This window comes from Oncorhynchus clarkii, chromosome 20, assembly GCF_045791955.1.
Source record: "Oncorhynchus clarkii lewisi isolate Uvic-CL-2024 chromosome 20, UVic_Ocla_1.0, whole genome shotgun sequence".
Taxonomy (NCBI): Eukaryota; Metazoa; Chordata; class Actinopteri; order Salmoniformes; family Salmonidae; genus Oncorhynchus; species Oncorhynchus clarkii.
This window is the reverse complement of record NC_092166.1, coordinates 83,282,790-83,302,293: the sequence shown is the minus strand read 5'-3', so window position 1 is coordinate 83,302,293 and position 19,504 is coordinate 83,282,790. Positions and strand designations below refer to the sequence as shown.

At 44.3% G+C, this 19,504-nt stretch overlaps 1 protein-coding gene across 1 annotated transcript; it reads right to left on the bottom strand.

Annotated features, from left to right (window-relative positions):
* Positions 1–10,453: 10,453 nt before the first annotated feature.
* On the bottom strand, positions 10,454–18,114 carry LOC139377181 (uncharacterized). Its single transcript, XM_071120183.1, has 3 exons — positions 17,550–18,114; positions 10,744–10,974; positions 10,454–10,572 (listed from the first exon to the last, which is right to left on the bottom strand). The coding sequence occupies exons 1-3, from the start codon at positions 18,112–18,114 to the stop codon at positions 10,454–10,456; spliced, it is 915 nt and encodes a 304-aa protein (XP_070976284.1).
* Positions 18,115–19,504: the final 1,390 nt, after the last annotated feature.

Genomic DNA, 19,504 nt, shown 5'->3' with positions numbered 1-19,504 from the left:
TAACTGACTAGTTAAATAAATTAAGAAGCAAATGCTGAAATATAAATGATCAGAACACATGTTCCCTGTCAAAAAGAAATCCAAGCATGTGGTAATGCTCTTGAGAATGACCGGTGTTATGAAACTACAACCATATTAAATTAAACTACAGTATGTGTAGGAAATGTATGCAAACTTCATTATAAATGAGACATGCGTTTGAAACATATAAATGAAACATTGTATAAAACTCATATCGGGGCTTCATGAGGATAGCGGAGAGAATGTACTTGCACAGATTACCTAGAAATAATTTCGCGGAGGACGGAGTGTCTGCCAGTTTTCACTCCTCCCTTTTAGTTGATTAATGAATAAAGGTCACTAATTAGTAAGGCACTCCCCAGACCTGGTTATCTAGGATTTAATTGAAAGGAAAAATCTAAAACCTTGCCACACTAGCACCTCCAAGGAATGAGTTTGACACCCCTGCCAAACAAGATGTATGTTATATAATGGCATCCACATCTGTCACAGTCGTGTGTATAGGTGGCAGGGAAGTCAAGCGCAGGATAATCAAAACTTGGTGGAATGGAGTAGTTTAATAACTTAAAACACATAACTCCAAAACCATAAAAATACAATGAAACAAAAACCCAGCATCTCTCCTCCGGACCATACCCCTCCCAGTCGACGAGGTACTGAAGGCCCCTCGCCCGACGTCTTGAATCCAAGACGGATCGAACGGAGAACGCCGGGACCCCCTCGATGTCCAGAGGGGGCAGAGGAACATCCCGCACTTCAGCTTCCTGGAGCGGACCAGCCACCACCGGCCTGAGGAGAGACACATGGTAATTAGTGGGTAGCTGGAACCTATAACATACCTCGTTCGCTCGTTCACTCTCCTCAGGACTTTAAAACGGCCCCACAAACCACGGACCCAGCTTCCGGCAGGGCAGGCGGAGGTACAGGTTTCGGGTCGAGAGCCAGACCCTGTCCCCTGTCCCCTTGACATGAACTGGGGACCCCGATCAGACACTATATCCTCAGGCACCCAATATTGCCGGAAAACGTGTGTAAACAGGGCCTCCGCAGTTTGTAAGGCCGTAGGGAGACCGGGCAAAGAGAGGAGACGACAGGACAGGAAAAACAATCCACAACGACCAGGATTGTGGTGTTACCCTGTGAAGGTGGAAGATCATTTAAAAAAATCCACCGACAGGTGCGACCACGGCTGTTGTGGAACGGGTAAGGGTTGTAACTTACCTCTGGGCAGGTGTCTAGGAGCCTTGCACTGGGCGCACACTGAGCAGGAGGAAACATAAATCCTCAGGTCCTTAGCTAAAGTGGGCCACCTGTACCTCCCATCAAGACAGCGCACCGTCCGACCTATCCCAGGATGACCAGAGGAGGGTGACGTGTGGGCCCAATAGATCAGTCGGTCGCAGACAGCAGACAGAACGTACAGACGCCCAGCTGGACACTGAGGGGGAGAGGGCTCTGCACATGACGCCCGCTCAATGTCCTTGTCTAGCTCCCACACTACCGGCACCACTACCGGCACCACAAAACAGGCTTAGAGTATGGGAGTGGGATCCATGGACCGCTCCTCTGTGTCATGCAGCCGGGACAGTGCGTCTGCCTTAACGTTCTGGGAGCCTGGTCTGTAAGACAGGGTAAACACAAAACGGGTAAAAAACATGGCCCACCTTGTCTGACGAGGATTCAGTCTCCTAGCTGCCCAGATGTACTCCAGGTTGCGGTGGTCAGATGAGAAAAGGGTGTTTAGCCCCCTCAAGCCAATGTCTCCACGCCTACAATGCCTTGATGACAGCCAACAGCTCCCGATCCCCCACATCATAGTTTCGCTCCGCAAGGCTGAGCTTCTTTGAAAAGAAGGCACAGGGGTGGCGCTTTAGTGGCGTACCCGAGTACTGAGAGAGCACTGCTCCTATCCTAGCTTCGGATGTGTCCACCTCCACTATGAATGGCAAAGAGGGATCTGGATCAGCCAACACAGGAACCGAGGTAAACAGAGGTAAACAGAGCCTTCAGGTGCCTAAAAGCCCTGTTCGCCTAAGCTGACCACTGCAGGCGCAACGGCCCCCCTTTAGCAGTGGGGTAATGGGAGCAGCAACCTGACCAAAACCCCGGATAAACCTCTGGTAGTAGTTGGCAAACCCTAAGAATCGCTGCACCTCCTTTACCGTGGTGGGAGTCGGCCAATTACTCACGGCTGTAATGCGGTCGCTCTCCATTTCCACTCCTGACGTGGAAATCCGATGCCATAGGAAGGAGATGGACTGTTGGAAGAGCAAGCATTTCTCAGCCTTGACGTACAGGTCATGCTCCAACAGGCGACCAAGCACTTTGCGCACCAGGGACACATGCTCGGTCAGAATGTCATCGATATACACCACTACACCCTGCCCGTGCAGGTCTCTGAAAATCTCATCTACAAATGATTGGAAGACTGATGGAGCATTCATATGGCATGACGAGGTAGTCATAATGCCCTGAGGTGGTACTAAAGGCCATCTTCCACTCGTCTCCCTTCCGAATATGCAACAGATTGTACGCACTACTGAGATCCAGTTTAGTGAAGAAGCGTGTCCCGTGCATTGACTCGATCGCCATAGCAATAAGAGGTAGCGTGTAACTATACCTCACCGTGATTTTATTGAGACCTCGATAATCAATGCACGGGCGCAAACCTCCATCCTTCTTCTTCACAAAAATAAAAACTTGAGGAGACGGGTGAAATGTAGGGCTGAATGTACCCCTGGCGCAGGGATTCAGAGACATATGTCGCCATAGCCACCGTCTCCACTTGCGACAGGGGATACACTGGGAAGATCTATCGCACAATCCCCCTGTCGATGGAGTGGTAATTGAGTCGCCTTCTTTTTTACAGAAGGCGAGAGCCAAATCGGCATATTCTGGGGGGATGCGCACAGTGGAGACCTGGTCTGGACTTTCCACCGTAGTAGCACCAATGGAAAACCCTAACCACCTACCTGAGCACTCTCGCGACCACCCCTTGAGAGCCCTCTGTGGCCAAGAAACAGTGGGGTTATGACAAGCTAACCAGGGTAGGCCCAGCACCACGGAATACGCAGGAGAATCAATAAGAAAAATACTAATCTTTTCTCTGTGACCCCCTTGCATTACCATACTCAAAGGAGAGGTGGCCTCCCTGATGAACCCTGACCCTAATGGTTGACTATCTAAGGCATGAACGGGGGAACGCATATCCACAGGAACAATGGGGCTCCCTAAACTATGAGCTAATCCTTTATTAATGAAATTCCCAGCCGCGCCTGCATCTAGTAGCGCCTTATGCTGGGAACGTGGGGAAAATTCAGGAAAAGTAACAGAGACAAACATATGTGCAACAGAGGGCTCTGGATGAGAATGGTGCCTACTGACCTGGGGTGACGCCAAAGTGACCTGTGTGCTACCTCGATTTCCAGAGGAACCAACCCGGCACCGACCTCTGCGGCCACAAGCGGGAAACCCCTCTGGTCTCCCTGCGTACCGCACCTCCCAGCTCCATGGGTAACGGAGAGGGTGTGCGTGTGGATGGAACAACCAGACCCCGATCTGGACGTCCGCGAGTAGACAGCAGGTTGTCCAGCCGAATGGACAGGTCCATCAGCTGGTCGAAGGTGAGGGTGGTGCCTCTGCAGGCCAGCTCCCGACGGACGTCCTCACATAGACTACAGCGGTAATGGTCTATCAGGGCCCTGTTGCTACATCCAGCGCAGGCAGACAGGGTCCTAAACTCCAGCGCAAACTCCTCGTCTCCTGCCTCAGATGCTCTGCCCTCGGGGGGGTGGTCAATATTGTCCGGAAACAACGGGTGAACTCCTCAAAATTGTCCAACGCCGCATCTCCCCCTCCACACACAGCGCTGGCCCACTCCAGGGCTTTCCCGGGGAGGCACGAGACAAAGGCGAAACTATTCTCACGGTCTGATGGAGCTGGGTGGCCAGGTAAAGGCTTAGTTTATTAAGGAGGAAACCCTGGCAGCCGGCAGCATCTTCGTCGTATCCCTGTGGTATGGATATATGGATCCTGCTAGGTTCAGGTGGAAAAGGGGTGTTCAGTGGAGACCCCGGCTGTGCTGCTGGAGGTGCTGGAAAAACTCCCTGTGTCTCCCAGCGGTCCATATTCTGGACAATGCGATCCATGGCGATGCTCAGTTTGGAAATAATCGCCGTATGTTCCATGACGCGCTCCTCTACCTCCATGGCCGGGGTACCTTCTCCTGTTCACTTCATACAATCACTGAAAAAGACATGAGGGGAAACATAGGGTTACATACACAACAGGTAATGAATGGGATTGAAACCAGGTGTGTAGGAAGACAAGACAAAACCAATGGAAAATGAAAAATGGATCAATGATGGCTAGAAGACCGGTGACGACGACCGCCGAGCACCGCCCGAACAAGGAGAGGCTTCGACTTTGGCAAAAGTCGTGACAACATCACTAAGGACTTAACATGGTCCACACAAACCCACACAGTCGTGAACAGACCACAACAGCTCCTCTTTTACCTCAGGAGGCTGAAAAGATTTGGATCGGATCCTCAAAAAGTTCAACAGTTGCACCATCGAGAGCATCTTGACTGGCTGCATCACCGCTTGGTATGGCAAATGCACCGCCCTCGACCGCAAAGTGTCGATCACTAGGGCCGAACTCCCTGCCATCCAGGACCTCTATATCAGGCGGTGTCTTACAACATTGATGAAGACTTCAGCCACCCAAGCTATAGACAGTTCACCCTGCTACCTTCCGGCAAACGATACCGGAGCATCGGCTCTCGACCAACAGGCTTATGCAGTTAGAGTCACAGTGACTTTATCGAATAATGACTTCAAAATCAATGTAAGTAACTGGACTCAGATATAGATAAGTGCCACGGGTTTCCTCCAAAAGTTTTGAGTAATGACATCACATTGAGGTTTACAGTGTATACGCAAATACACACAAAACACAACCATGTAAACAGAGCCACACACAGACATACACACACATTCACACACATCGTATGCTGCTACTCTGTCCTTTATTTGACTGGTATTATTATCTATCCGGATGACTAGTCACTTTACCCTGCCTTCATGTACATATCTACCTCAAGTACCTTATTGTTATCTATCTTGATGACTAGTCACTTTACCCTGCCTTCATGTACATATCTACCTCAAATACCTTATTGTTATCTATCCTGATGACTAGTCACTTTACCCTGTCTTCATGTACATATCTACCTCAAATACCTTATTGTTATCTATCCTGATGACTAGTCACTTTACCCTGCCTTTACCCTGCCTTCATGTACATATCTACCTGAAATACCTTGTACCTCTGCACATTGAGCTGGTACTCGAACTCCCTGTATATAGCTTCATTCTACTAGTTCTATTGGTCTCATTCTATTCTTTTAACTGCATCGTTGACAGGGGCTCGTAAGCAAGCATTTCATGGTAGTCAACACCTGTTGTATTCGGCACGTGACAAATAAAATACGATTACATAATTGATTAACAGATTGATTCTAAATGTAATTAATTATATGGGATCTACATGAATTGCGGAGGGTGAAAAGTAAGAATAATGTGGTAGTCTATATGAAGGCAGAATTATGTGGTAGTCTATTTAAAGGTAGAAAAATGTTGTAGTCTTTATGAAGGTAGAATAATGTGGTAGTCTATATGAAGGTTGAATAACGTGGTAGTCTATATGAAGGTAGAATAACGCGGTAGTCTTTATGAAGGTAGAATAATGTGGTAGTCTATATGAAGCTAGAATAACGTGGTAGTCTATATGAAGGTCGAATAACGTGGTAGTCTATATGAAGGTCGAATAACGTGGTAGTCTATATGAAGGTAGAATAATGTGGTAGTCTATATGAAGGTAGAATAATGTGGTAGTCTATATGAAGGTAGAATAATGTGGTAGTCAATATGAAGCTAGAATAACGTGGTAGTCTATATGAAGGTAGAATAATGTGGTAGTCTATATGAAGGTAGAATAATGTGGTAGTCTATATGAAGCTAGAATAACGTGGTAGTCTTTATAAAGGTAGAATAATGTGGTAGTCTATATGAAGGTAGAATAACGCGGTAGTCTATATGAAGGAGGTGTGTGTACAAAGTACACTGTATAATGACCGACTAACGATATGATGACAAAGCACCTCTCCGTCATCTCCAACTCTTCTTGACAACAGTGCGAGATAAGAGTCTTTGTGCCCATCATATAAATGACTACAGTACAGAGGAGAGGGAATCTAGGACACCCATTAAACACCAGACAACCATCTTCTGCTTCTGTCCCTGTCGATCACGCACACTATCTACCATCCCTACTCCAAGTGCGTGCGATCTGTGAGTGTGTGTGTGTGTGTGTGTGTGTGTGTGTGTGCTTCAGTTCCAGGAGACATCATTGATATAGACCTGAGACGTACACGGAGTTGCCAAACATACTGTTACAGACTGTATTTTTTGTCAACTTTCTCTTTCCTGGGCTTAAACGCAGTTGGATTCTAAATATTGCAAAAAAACACAGGCACCATCCCAAATGGCACCCACTTCATTTTATAGGGCACCTAACCCCATAGGGCTATGGTCAAAAGTAGTGCACTATATATGGAATAGGGTGCCATAGGGCTCTGGTCAAAGATAGTGCACTATATAGGGAATAGGGTGCCATTTTGGAATCAAGACATGTTCTCATCAAGAGAGGACCCAGTAGGCTCTGAGATGCAAAACAACATCTGGAAGATGCACATAAGTGTTTCCACGACACTGTGGCTGAGTAGTCTCTCTGAGTATGGCCTGTGGTGAAGAGGAATGAATGTAGCTGAGTAGTCTCTCTGAGTATGGTCAGTGTTGAAGAGGAATTTGTCATACTGTTTTTTCCTCCAGAAACGAATGCTTTTAGAGAAATGTTAACATGTTTCCACTGAAATAAAGAACAAACCACCCAGATCTCCTAGTCCTATGTTACCCAGGGTATGAAGAACCAACTACCCTGACCTCCTAGTCCTATGTGACCCAGGGTATGAAGAACCAACTACCCTGACCTCCTAGTCCTATGTGACCCAGGGTATGAAGAACCAACTACTCTGACCTCCTAGTCCTATGTGACCCAGGGTATGAAGAACCAACTACCCTGACCTCCTAGTCCTATGTGACCCAGGGTATGAAGAACCAACTACCCTGACCTCCTAGTCCTATGTGACCCAGGGTATGAAGAACCAACTACTCTGACCTCCTAGTCCTATGTGACCCAGGGTATGAAGAACCAACTACCCTGACCTCCTAGTCCTAAGAGTGTATAAAATACACCTGTTTGATATATATCAAATGTAATTTTCTTTCTTCCTAAAACGTTGCTGCCACCTGCATACCAACCAGATGTAAAGCTTGAAACACACCGAGAATCTCACAGCCGATAGACAGCTGATAGGTGCGTATCAGAGTTGGAGGCCCTTCCTTCTCTTGCTAGAACAAAAGAGGTATCTGCTGTGAGCCGACCCAGTAGCAGCGAACCTAACAATTATTCTTGTAGAATCGCAATGCTCATCAGTGGCCAACAACTTGACTTTGACACAATCAGAGAGCACGAACACCCACAAAAAAAAATTAAAAAGGGGGCATTTTCTCTGTAGGCTATGGGCTATGTAGGCTATGGGATGGTAGCTAGCTAAGTACACTGACGCAATTCACACAACACTAAATAATACCTCCTAGCTAGATAACCGCTGTAGCTAGTATTGACATTATAATTAAATCACAATGGATTAGCTTCCATGAAACGACTGTGTTACGTGCAGACTAAGTGCAGTGTCCTTAGCTTGCTAGCTGTGTTGTGCTAGCCAGAGAATATGCTAACGTTAGCTAGCTAGCTAAACATGGCTATAGGCTGGCATTGGCAGTACGGGATTATGGACAGTGAATTAAATTATTTCTTCATCATCATGCTAGGTAGTTATCTAGCTGTGGCCATCTGATTAGTATCAACAAAGGTTTTCTACGAAATAGCAACATTAGCTCAGATAGATTGGATTCTAGACCATAAGCAATAGACGCGGATATGCATTGCCAAACAATGCTACTGCCACCTGGTTTGGAGTATTTCAACAAGGCTGAGTGGCTGACAATGTCAAGGACTCAAGAGATTGACAGGCGACAGTCTTTTCAGAGGTGCTAAGTACTGTCGGCAGAGAAAAATGTTAGACAATCCTACCTGTGTGTCTGAGCTTAAAAAAAAACTAGCTTGACTATGACATAGATTTTCTTAAATAGGCCCTTAAAAGCCTCAGCGACAATTGACATAATGTTCATTGTTTGTTTCCATACCTTTAATCATTTTCAATACTACGAGCAAGCACCACAGACCTAAAGTGATCCAAACGTCCAATTCCTCGTGAATTTCACAAGCCACTAGCGACCAAAACAAATACACGTTTTCATTTATTATCCATACGAGGCACAAAGAAGGCAAGACAAGAAATCAAGAAAAAGGCAAAGAAGACGGAAAGTACATTTAAAAAAAGGAGAAACAAATGGAATGAAAAGGGAAGTAGGGTCTTTGAAAGTCTGGATCAAAGAGCTTTTATCTACACAGTGCTGTTCTCTGGTAAACGTGTGGTTGGAGTGATAAAACTCAAATTAAAAACAAGCATTCTCAAACCAAACATTAAGAATCAACAAAGTTATCATCAGTGATTAAAAAAAAAGGACTGAAAAATGTATCACCAATGGCACCCTATTCCCTATATAGTGCTCTACTTTTGGCCATATAGTGCACTATACATGGAATAGGGTTGCCATTTCGGACACAGACCTATGTATTGTCTATAGCAGCCGATGTATTGTCTGTAGCAGCCTATGTACTGTCTGTAGCAGCCTATGTACTGTCTGTAGCAGCCTATGTACTGTCTGTAGCAGCCTATGGACTGTCTGTAGCAGCCTATGGACTGTCTGTCTGTAGCAGCCTTCTCCTCTCCTCTCCTCTACTCTACTCTACTCTACTCTACCGTTAATGACATGAATAGTGCTGTAAAATAAATGACAATGTCGACCGTACAAATCTCAACATGAAGAGGGCATGACGATCTGGCGCGAGCCCCAAATGGGCACTACTTTGGACAAGGGATCAAAAAAAAGGGATCAGGTGGAAAAAAGGAGTGGGCTATATCGAGACAATAGGAAGCCATTTGGGACGCCTTGTGATAAAGTGATTGTTCTGTTCTGCTTTTCTCAAAAAAGCACATTTCAAGGGAGGGAATATTGAAGAGATTTTGCCGGGGCGAATTAAGTTTGTGTTAGTCGAGGAGACAGAGGGGAGTATATTACTGTTAGATCTACTGTTGACTCATCTTTCATGTGTCTACACATTCAGCCACTAACCTTCCCTTGAGTCCAATACAACAGTGGCACAGGAGACAGCTAGAAAGATACACAGAACAGACACTGAAGACCAGGAGAGAGCCAATGCCTAAGGACAGACACTGAAGATCAGGAGAGAGCCAATGCCTAAGGACAGACACTGAAGACCAGGAGAGAGCCTATGTGTAGGGACAGACACTGAAGACCAGGAGAGAGCCTATGTGTAAGGACAGACACTGAAGACCAGGAGAGAGCCTATGTGTAAGGACAGACACTAAAGACCAGGAGAGAGCCTATGTGTAAGGACAGACACTAAAGACCAGGAGAGAGCCTATGTGTAAGGACAGACACTGAAGACCAGGAGAGAGCCTATGTGTAAGGACAGACACTAAAGACCAGGAGAGAGCCTATGTGTAAGGACAGACACTGAAGACCAGGAGAGAGCCTATGTGTAAGGACAGACACTAAAGACCAGGAGAGAGCCTATGTGTCCAGAAATAAAGGATGATATCTAGAAGCTAGTGACACTGAAAGTAATGAAAAGAAAAACACACAAGGCCCTGATCTGATTCATAATAAAACACACGTAGCCATGATCTGATTCACAATAAAACACACAAGGCCCTGATCTGATTCACAATAAAACACACGTGGCCATGATCTGATTCATAATAATACACACGTAGCCATGATCTGATTCACAATAAACACACGTGGCCATGATCTGATTCACAATAAAACACACGTGGCCATGATCTGATTCATAATAAAACACACGTAGCCATGATCTGATTCATAATAAAACACACGTAGCCATGATCTGATTCACAATAACCACACGTGGCCATGATCTGATTCACAATAAAACACACGTGGCCATGATCTGATTCATAATAAAACACACGTGGCCATGATCTGATTCATAATAAAACACACGTAGCCATGATCTGATTCATAATAAAACACACGTAGCCATGATCTGATTCACAATAAAACACACGTAGCATGAGAAGAGACATGGGCAGACGTCACTCAAATTCAGGAGTGAGAGAACCACACCCTGGGGTTCCTCAGACCCTGCACTGAGAGCCTGGCTCCACACCCTGGGGTCCCTCAGACCCTGCACTGAGAGCCTGGCTCCACACCCTGGGGTTCCTCAGACCCTGCACTGAGAGCCTGGCTCCACACCCTGGGGTCCCTCAGACCCTGCCCTGAGAGCCTGGCTCCACACCCTGGAGTCCCTCAGACCCTGCCCTGAGAGCCTGGCTCCACACCCTGGAGTCCCTCAGACCCTGCCCTGAGAGCCTGGCTCCACACCCTGGAGTCCCTCAGACCCTGCACTGAGAGCCTGGCTCCACACCCTGGGGTCCCTCAAACCCTGCATTGAGAGCCTGGGTCCCCCAGACCCTGCACTGAGAGCCTGGCTCCACACCCTGGGGTCCCTCAGACCATGCACTGAGAGCCTGGCTCCACACCCTGGGGTCCCTCAGGCCCTGCACTGAGAGCCTGGGTCCCTCAGAAACTGCACTGAGAGCCTGGCTCCACACCCTGGAGTCCCTCAGACCCTCCGCTGAGAGCCTGGCTCCACACCCTGGGGTCCCAAGACCCTGCACTGAGAGCCTGGCTCCACACCCTGGGGTCCCTCAGACCCTGCACTGAGAGCCTGGTGAATACTTCATAGTGAGTACTTGCACATGGAGAATCCAACAATCCTCAATGTGACTCTCAATCCTCCAACATCATCATTTACTCCTTGTCAATAGGAATACATGAGGACAATGAATGTCCAGTGATTCATGGCAGAGAACATGAAACAAGGTAAGCGCACCCAAACACACATAGACACACACAGACACACACACACACACACACACACACACACACACAAACACACACAGACACACACAGACACACACAGAAACACACACACACACAGATCCATTTTTCCACCGGCCATTGATCCTCCAGACATTGATTCTGGCTTCCTGATGAATTAGCAGATAATTAACAGATTCCTTTATGAAGGACCAATATGTTTAAGGAGTCCTCTGATGTCTGCTGGGGGGCCTTTCTTCACACCACTAGGCATTATAAAACAGATTGTTTGCATCCTGGATACCGATTGGTCGATCGCAGGGAGTTATTCATCCCCGGGGTAATACCCGTGAAACAGTTCCATTTGATTTATCAATACGCATCCAATGTCCCACAGTCAATTTATCACGTTTTTACTGCTCTGGAAAAAGGTGTCCCAACATCATTTAGCCACGCTACTAGCCTAGCTTTGCACCAGTTGGGGTTTGTCGAAATCTTCTGCCTTTCAGACCTGCGGAACTCCTCCGTTCATATGAATGTGAAAAACACAATAAAATAAAATGCAAATGTTTTTTTGTTTTTTTAAAAATGAAAACATGTCGTTAATATTTGTGTTACTGTTTTATAGAAGCAATAAGGCCTCTCAAACCCAAGAGTTATCGTGAATAACACTCTCCTAAGGGCTGTTTCCCCCAGCCCTTCGCTTCGCCTCAGGCCTAAGAACAGTCCATAGGCAGGATTTATTCACAACATAATCACTGGGTTCTCATTACCTTATTGCTTAATCGTTTCATCTTCACTCCTTGTTATGGACAGTGTAACCTAAGTGAAACACAGTAATCGTTATAGACCGTATAACCTGACTGACATGGCAGCACGATGTTGAGACATTCACAATGAGACCATACAAACTACTGTGTCATTAAACTCACATTGGGATCTATCATTGGATGGTGTGTGTTGCCATGACATTGCTGCTATCAGAGAAGACATCTTCTATCAACTAGTTATAAACATTAAAAAAAAAAAACTTTCTTCAACTACAGGAGAACAGACTTTAATCAACATTCTGCCAGGCAATGTTCTTGTTTTAATTCATTCCTGAAGGACTGCCGATATAATTTTTAATTGACCAGACCGGGGTCATAATAATGTCTGGCAGCAAAAGGTGAAAAGGAGAGTGGTGATAGCAGGTACATAAACAGGAATATAACACAGACAGTGAAGACTTCAATACTAACTCAAGCACAAAGACTGTATGTACTCAAACCAGGCATCATTCATGGCTTACCTATAAATATCAGGCATTACTGGTTGATTACCTATAAACACCAGGCATCATTCATGGCTTACCGATAAATATCAGGCATTACTGGTTGATTACCTATAAACACCAGGCATCATTCATGGATTACCTATAAATATCAGGCATTACTGGTTGATTACCTATAAACACCAGGTCACTCATTGATTACCTATAAATATCAGGCATTACTGGTTGATTACCTATAAACACCAGGTCACTCATTGATTACCTATAAATGTCAGGCATTACTGGTTGATTACCTATAAACACCAGGCTACTCATTGATTACCTATAAATATCAGGCATCACTGGTTGATTACCTATAAACACCAGGCCACCCATTGATTACCTATAAATATCAGGCATAACTGGTTGATTACCTATAAACACCAGGCCACTCATTGATTACCTATACATTTCAGGCATTACTGGTTGATTACCTATACATACCAGGCCACTCATTGATTACCTATACTTTTCAGGCATTACTGGTTGATTACCTATAAACACCAGGCATCACTCATTGATTACTTATAAATATCAGGTATTACTGGTTGGCCCTGTCTGGGGGTATCTTCGGATGGGTCCACAGTGTCTCCTGACCCCTCCTGTCTCAGCCTCCAGTATTTATGCTGCAGTAGTTTATGTGTCGGGGGCTAGGGTCAGTTTGTTATATTTGGAGTAGTTCTCCTGCCTTATCCGGTGTCCTGTGTGAATTTAAGTATGCTCTCTCTAATTCTCTCTCTCGGAGGACCTGAGCCCTAGGACCATGCCTCAGGACTACCTGGCCTGATGACTCCTTGCTGTCCCCAGTCCACCTGGCCATGCTGCTGCTCCATTTTCAACTGTTCTGCCTGCGGCTATGGAACCCTGACCTGTTCACCGGACGTGCTACCTGTCCCGGACCTGCTGTTTTCAACTCTCTAGAGACAGCAGGAGAGGTAGAGATACTCTTAATGATCTGCTATGAAAAGCCAACTGACATTTACTCCTGAGGTGCTGACCTGTTGCACCCCCTACAACCACTGTGATTATTATTATTTGACCCTGCTGGTCATCTATGAACATTTGAACACCTTGACCATGTTCTGTTGTAACCTAAACCCGGCACAGAGGACTGGATGCCCCTTCAGAGCCGGATTCCTCTCTAGGTTTCTTCCTATGTTCCTGTCTTTCTAGGGAGTTTTTCCTAGCCACCGTGCTTCTACACCTGCATTGCTTGCTGTTTGGGGTTTTAGGCTGGGTTTCTGTACACCACGTTGTGACATCGGCTGATGTAAAAAGGGCTTTATAAATACATTTGATTGATTACTTATAAATACCATGCATCAGTCATGGATTACCAATAATAACCAGGCATCACTCATGAATTACCTATAAATACCAGGCATCACTCATGGATTACCTATAAATACCAGGCATCACTCATGGATTACCTATAAATACCAGGCATCACTCATGGATTACCTATAAATACCAGGCATCAGTCATGGATTACCTATAAATACCAGGCACCAGTCATGGATTACCTATAAATACCAGGCATCACTCATGGATTACCTATAAATACCATGCATCAGTCATGGATTACCTATAAATACCAGGCACCAGTCATGGATTACCTATAAATACCAGGCACCAGTCATGGATTACCTATAAATACCAGGCATCAGTCATGGATTACCTATAAATACTAGGCATCAGTCATGGATTACCTATAAATACCAGGCATCACTCATGGATTACCTATAAATACCAGGCATCAGTCATGGATTACCTATAAATACCAGGCATCAGTCATGGATTACCTATAAATACCAGGCATCAGTCATGGATTACCTATAAATACCAGGCATCACTCATGGATTACCTATAAATACCAGGCATCAGTCATGGATTACCTATAAATACCAGGCATCAGTCATGGATTACCTATAAATACCAGGCATCAGTCATGGATTACCTATAAATACCATGCATCACTCATGGATTACCTATAAATACCAGGCATCACTCATGGATTACCTATAAATACCAGGCATCAGTCATGGATTACCTATACATACCAGGCATCAGTTACCTTAACCTCGTACCTGTATGTCTTTTTGTCGACAACGGAAATCACAAGAGACATTTAACACTGAAAAGCAATGGAAACCCATCCACCTATAACACAACATAATATAACTACATCTATTACACAACACATCTACAATTGATCTGTACATATACAATACGTATCAGAACTGTTCTGTGCCTCTACAGCGCATCTATGCACAGCAAGGAAAAGGCGACCATTTCCGAAAGACTTGTGGGCAACATAAATGATACGAAAAAATATCTAACTGTGCTGTGTGCAATCCGTGATGCACACACAGAGACACACACACACATATAGAGAGAGAGACACACACACACACACATATAGAGAAACACACACACACAGACAACACACACACACACGCACGCACACGCACACACACACACATATAGAGAAACACACACACTCTCTCACACACACACACACACTCGCACACACACACACTCGCACACACACACGCACACACACACACACACACACACTCTAACACACACACACTCACATATAGAGAGACACACACACACATACACAGAGACACACACACACACACACACACACATATAGAGAGACACACACACACACAGACAACACACACACACACACACACGCACACGCACACACACACACACATATAGAGAAACACACACACTCTCTAACACACACACTCACACAGCTAAATAGATGCAGTAAAGGAGGGCTGAGGGTGTAATTACACTGCCATGTCTGGTTATCATCAACATCAGACAGATACACCAGGTGTGCCTAGTACCTCTGAGATAAAGAACGTTACCATTTCTGAATGAATAATTTCACAGACACAGCATATGACATGTCATTCACCATCATGTTTAAGAGCTTTGAGGTGAATGGGTGGGAGAAGGAAGGAAGGAGGAATGACAGCGTGAAGGGAGGGATAGAAATAAAGGAGGGATGAGTACAGTATCTGTCTGTTCACCCATGTCAGTGTTGAGGTGGATCATGAATGTATTACATCAATCAGGAACCGTTCCTCATTCTCTTCATTAATGGGAGGAATATTCAATCGGGAACCGTTCCTCATTCTCTTCATTAATGGGAGGAATATTCAATCAGGAACCGTTCCTCATTCTCTTCATTAATGGGAGGAATAATCAATCAGGAACCGTTCCTCATTCTCTTCATTAATGGGAGGAATAATCAATCAGGAACCGCTCCTCATTCTCTTCATTAATGGGAGGAATATTCAATCAGGAACCGTTCCTCATTCTCTTCATTAATGGGAGGAATATTCAATCAGGATCCGTTCCTCACTCTCTTCATCAACAGTGATGGATAGATTGGGAGGAAGATTCAAACTAAATGGGAAAAGAATAGGAGTGTGATGATGTATGGAGAACCAAACAGGAAGTGTGATGATGTATGAATAACCAAACAGGAAGTGTGATGATGTATGAATAACCAAACAGGAAGTGTGATGATAAATGGAGAACCAAACAGGAAGTGTGATGATAAATGGAGAACCAAACAGGAAGTGTGATGATTCATGAATAACCAAACAGGAAGTGTGATGATAAATGAATAACCAAACAGGAAGTGTGATGATAAATGAATAACCAAACAGGAAGTGTGATGATAAATGGAGAACCAAGTAGGACTTGTGATGATGCATGGAGAACCAAACAGGAAGTGTGCTGATAAATGAATAACCAAACAGGAAGTGTGATGATAAATGAATAACCAAACAGGAAGTGTGCTGATAAATGGAGAACCAAGTAGGACGTGTGATGATGCATGGAGAACCAAACAGGAAGTGAGATGAGTCGACTAGAGAAATGCATCACAAACATGAGGCCTCAACAATCAGTCTGTCAGGCTAATCTCCCCCCCATTGAATGCAATGTAATCACTTAGGCTAAAACATACCAGATTGACGCTTATATGCTGATACCAAGCTGTCATATTGTAAGAGTACCAGTAGGTTGATGCATTGAGAGATCATTATATTACAAGAGTACCGAATGAATGAAAGAAATTAATGAATTACATTTTATTTTCGTGTCAAATCGCAAATTGGCAACCCATCCCTTATGGGACTAATTGACACATTAACAAACATGACTATGACTCACTATGGTAATTAAATAATTATTATTCTTCTGGCGTTTTCTGCATTGTCCATCACATGAAGAGTGAAAACAATACAATACATCAATACATAATAGTCAATAAGGTTATCCAAACAATAATGATATCCCTAGAGCAGTACAATAATATACATAGATATATACATACAGTGGGGAGAACAAGTATATGAAACACTGACGATTTTGCAGGTTTTCCTACTTACAAAGCATGTAGAGGTCTGTAATTTTTATCACAGGTACACTTCAACTGTGAGAGACGGAATCTAAAACAAAAATGCAGAAAATCACATTGTATGATTTTTAAGTAATTAATTAGCATTTTATTGCATGACATAAGTATTTCATACATCAGAAAAGCTGAACTTAATATTTGGTACAGAAACCTTTGTTTGCAATTACAGAGATCATACGTTTCCTTTAGTTCTTGACCAGGTTTGCACACACTGCAGCAGGGATTATGGCCCACTCCCCAATACAGACCTTCTCCAGATCCTTCAGGTTTCGGGGCTGTCGCTGGGCAATACGGAATTTCAGCTCCCTCCAAATATTTTCTATTGGGTTCAGGTCTGGAGACTGGCTAGGCCACTCCAGGACCTTGAGATGCTTCTTACGGAGCCACTCCTTAGTTGCCCTGGCTGTGTGTTTCGGGTCGTTGTCTTGCTGGAAGACCCAGGCACGACCCATCTTCAATGCTCTTACTGAGGGAAGGAGGTTGTTGGCCAAGATCTTGCGATACATGGCCCCATCCACCCTCCCCTCAATACGGTGCAGTCATCCTGTCCCCTTTGCAGAAAAGCATCCCCAAATAATGTTTTTTCCACCTCCATGCTTCACGGTTGGGATGGAGTTCTTGGGGTTGTACTCATCTTTCCTCTTCCCCCAAACACGGCAGGTGGAGTTTAGACCAAGAAGCTCTATTTTTGTCTCATCCGACCACATGACCTTCTCCCATTCCTCCTCTGGATCATCCAGATGGTCATTGGCAAACTTCAGACGGGCCTGGACATGCGCTGGCTTGAGCAGTAGGATCTTGTGTGTGCTGCAGGATTTTAATCCATGACGGCGTAGTGTGTTACTAATGGTTTTCTTTAAGACTGTGGTCCCAGCTCTCTTCAGGTCATTGACCAGGTCCTGCCGTGTAGTTCTGGGCTGATCCCTCACCTTCCTCATGATCATTGATGCCCCATGAGGTGAGATCTTGCATGGAGCCCCAGACCGAGGGTGATTGATCGTCATCTTGAACTTCTTCCATTTTCTAATAATTGCACCAACAGTTGTTGCCTTCTCACCAAGCTGCTTGCCTATTGTCCTGTAGCCCATCCCAGCCTTGTGCCGGTCTACAATTTTATCCCTGATGTCCCTACACAGCTCTCTGGTCTTGGCCATTGTGGAGAGGTTGGAGTCTGTTTGATTGAGTGTGTGGACAGGTGTCTTTTATACAGGTAACGAGTTCAAACAGGTGCAGTTAATACAGGTCATGAGTGGAGAACAGGAGGGCTTCTTATAGAAAAACTAACAGGTCTGTGAGAGCCGGAATTCTTACTGGTTGGTAGGTGATCAAATACTTATGTCATGCAATAAAATGCAAATTAATTACTTAAAAATCATACAATGTGATTTTATGGATTTTTGTTTTAGATTCCGTCTCTCACAGTTGAAGTTTACCTATGATAGAAATTACAGACCTCTACATGCTTTGTAAGTAGGAAAGCCTGCAAAATCGGCAGTATTTCAAATACTTGTTCTCCCCACTGTACATACATACTGCATATATGAACATACATACATACATACATACATGAATACCATAACAGACAAATAAATACAGAAAAAAATAAACAGAAGTCACTTGGACCCAGTCTGGCACAAAGAGAACATTGATATGGTAGACAAGCACATATACACTATCTATACACAATCTATATACACAATCTATATACACAATCCATAAACACAATCCATAAACACAATCTATAGACACAATCTATATACACAATCTATAAACACAATCTATAGACACAATCTATAAACACAATCTATAAACACAATCTAGAAATGCAATCTATATACACAATCTATATACACAATCTATATACACAATCTATATACACACACCATTTTAACCACATAGAAGATAAATATTTGAACAATTTAATTATAGGTAGCCTTTATTCTTTGAGTCCATGCTGTATGTAAATATTCTGCAAGCGGAAAGACACAACGGACAAAATAAACATTTCAATTTCTCCACATCCCTCCTCATACTGGCAGAGTATATCTGGTGTGCTATCTGGAAAAAGAGCAAGCGTATATCGTTGTAGAACGGGCAATAGAGGAGGAAATGGCTTTAATTATCTATTTCTTCAATAGTTACATCTTCCCTCTTGCATTTCACCACCTGTTTCAATATGTATATATTATATATAATATATTTCAATTCTTGTTAATTAACAAACTACAGTTTTGTGAAGTCGGTTAGGAAAGTCTACCATATCAATCTTCTCTTTGTGTCAGACTGGGTTCAAGTGACTTCTGTTTATTGTTTTTCTGTATTTTTCGGTTAGGACATCTACTTTGTGCGACACAAGTCATTTTTGCAACAATTGTTTACAGACAGATTAGGTGTACTTGTGGATGTATTTCAAGGCCTACCTTCAAACTCAGTGCCTCTTTGCTTGACATCACGGAAAAATCTAAAGAAATCAGCCAAGACCTCTGAAATACTGTAGACCTCCACTGGTCTGGTTCATCCTTGGGAGCAATTTCCAAATGCCTG

Bases quoted from the DNA above. Each gene is read 5' to 3' on its own strand.
- LOC139377181 (XM_071120183.1), bottom strand. From the start codon at position 18,114: ATGGCCAAGACCAGAGAGCTGTGTAGGGACATCAGGGATAAAATTGTA. The intron at 10,975-17,549 runs GTGGAAAAAACA...TTGGGACCCCAG, and splicing joins CCCAACCGTGAAGCATGGAG to GGTGTGGAGCCAGGCTCTCA. The intron at 10,573-10,743 runs GTGTGGAGCCAG...GAGGGACCCCAG, and splicing joins AGGGTTTGAGGGACCCCAGG to GGTGTGGAGCCAGGCTCTCA.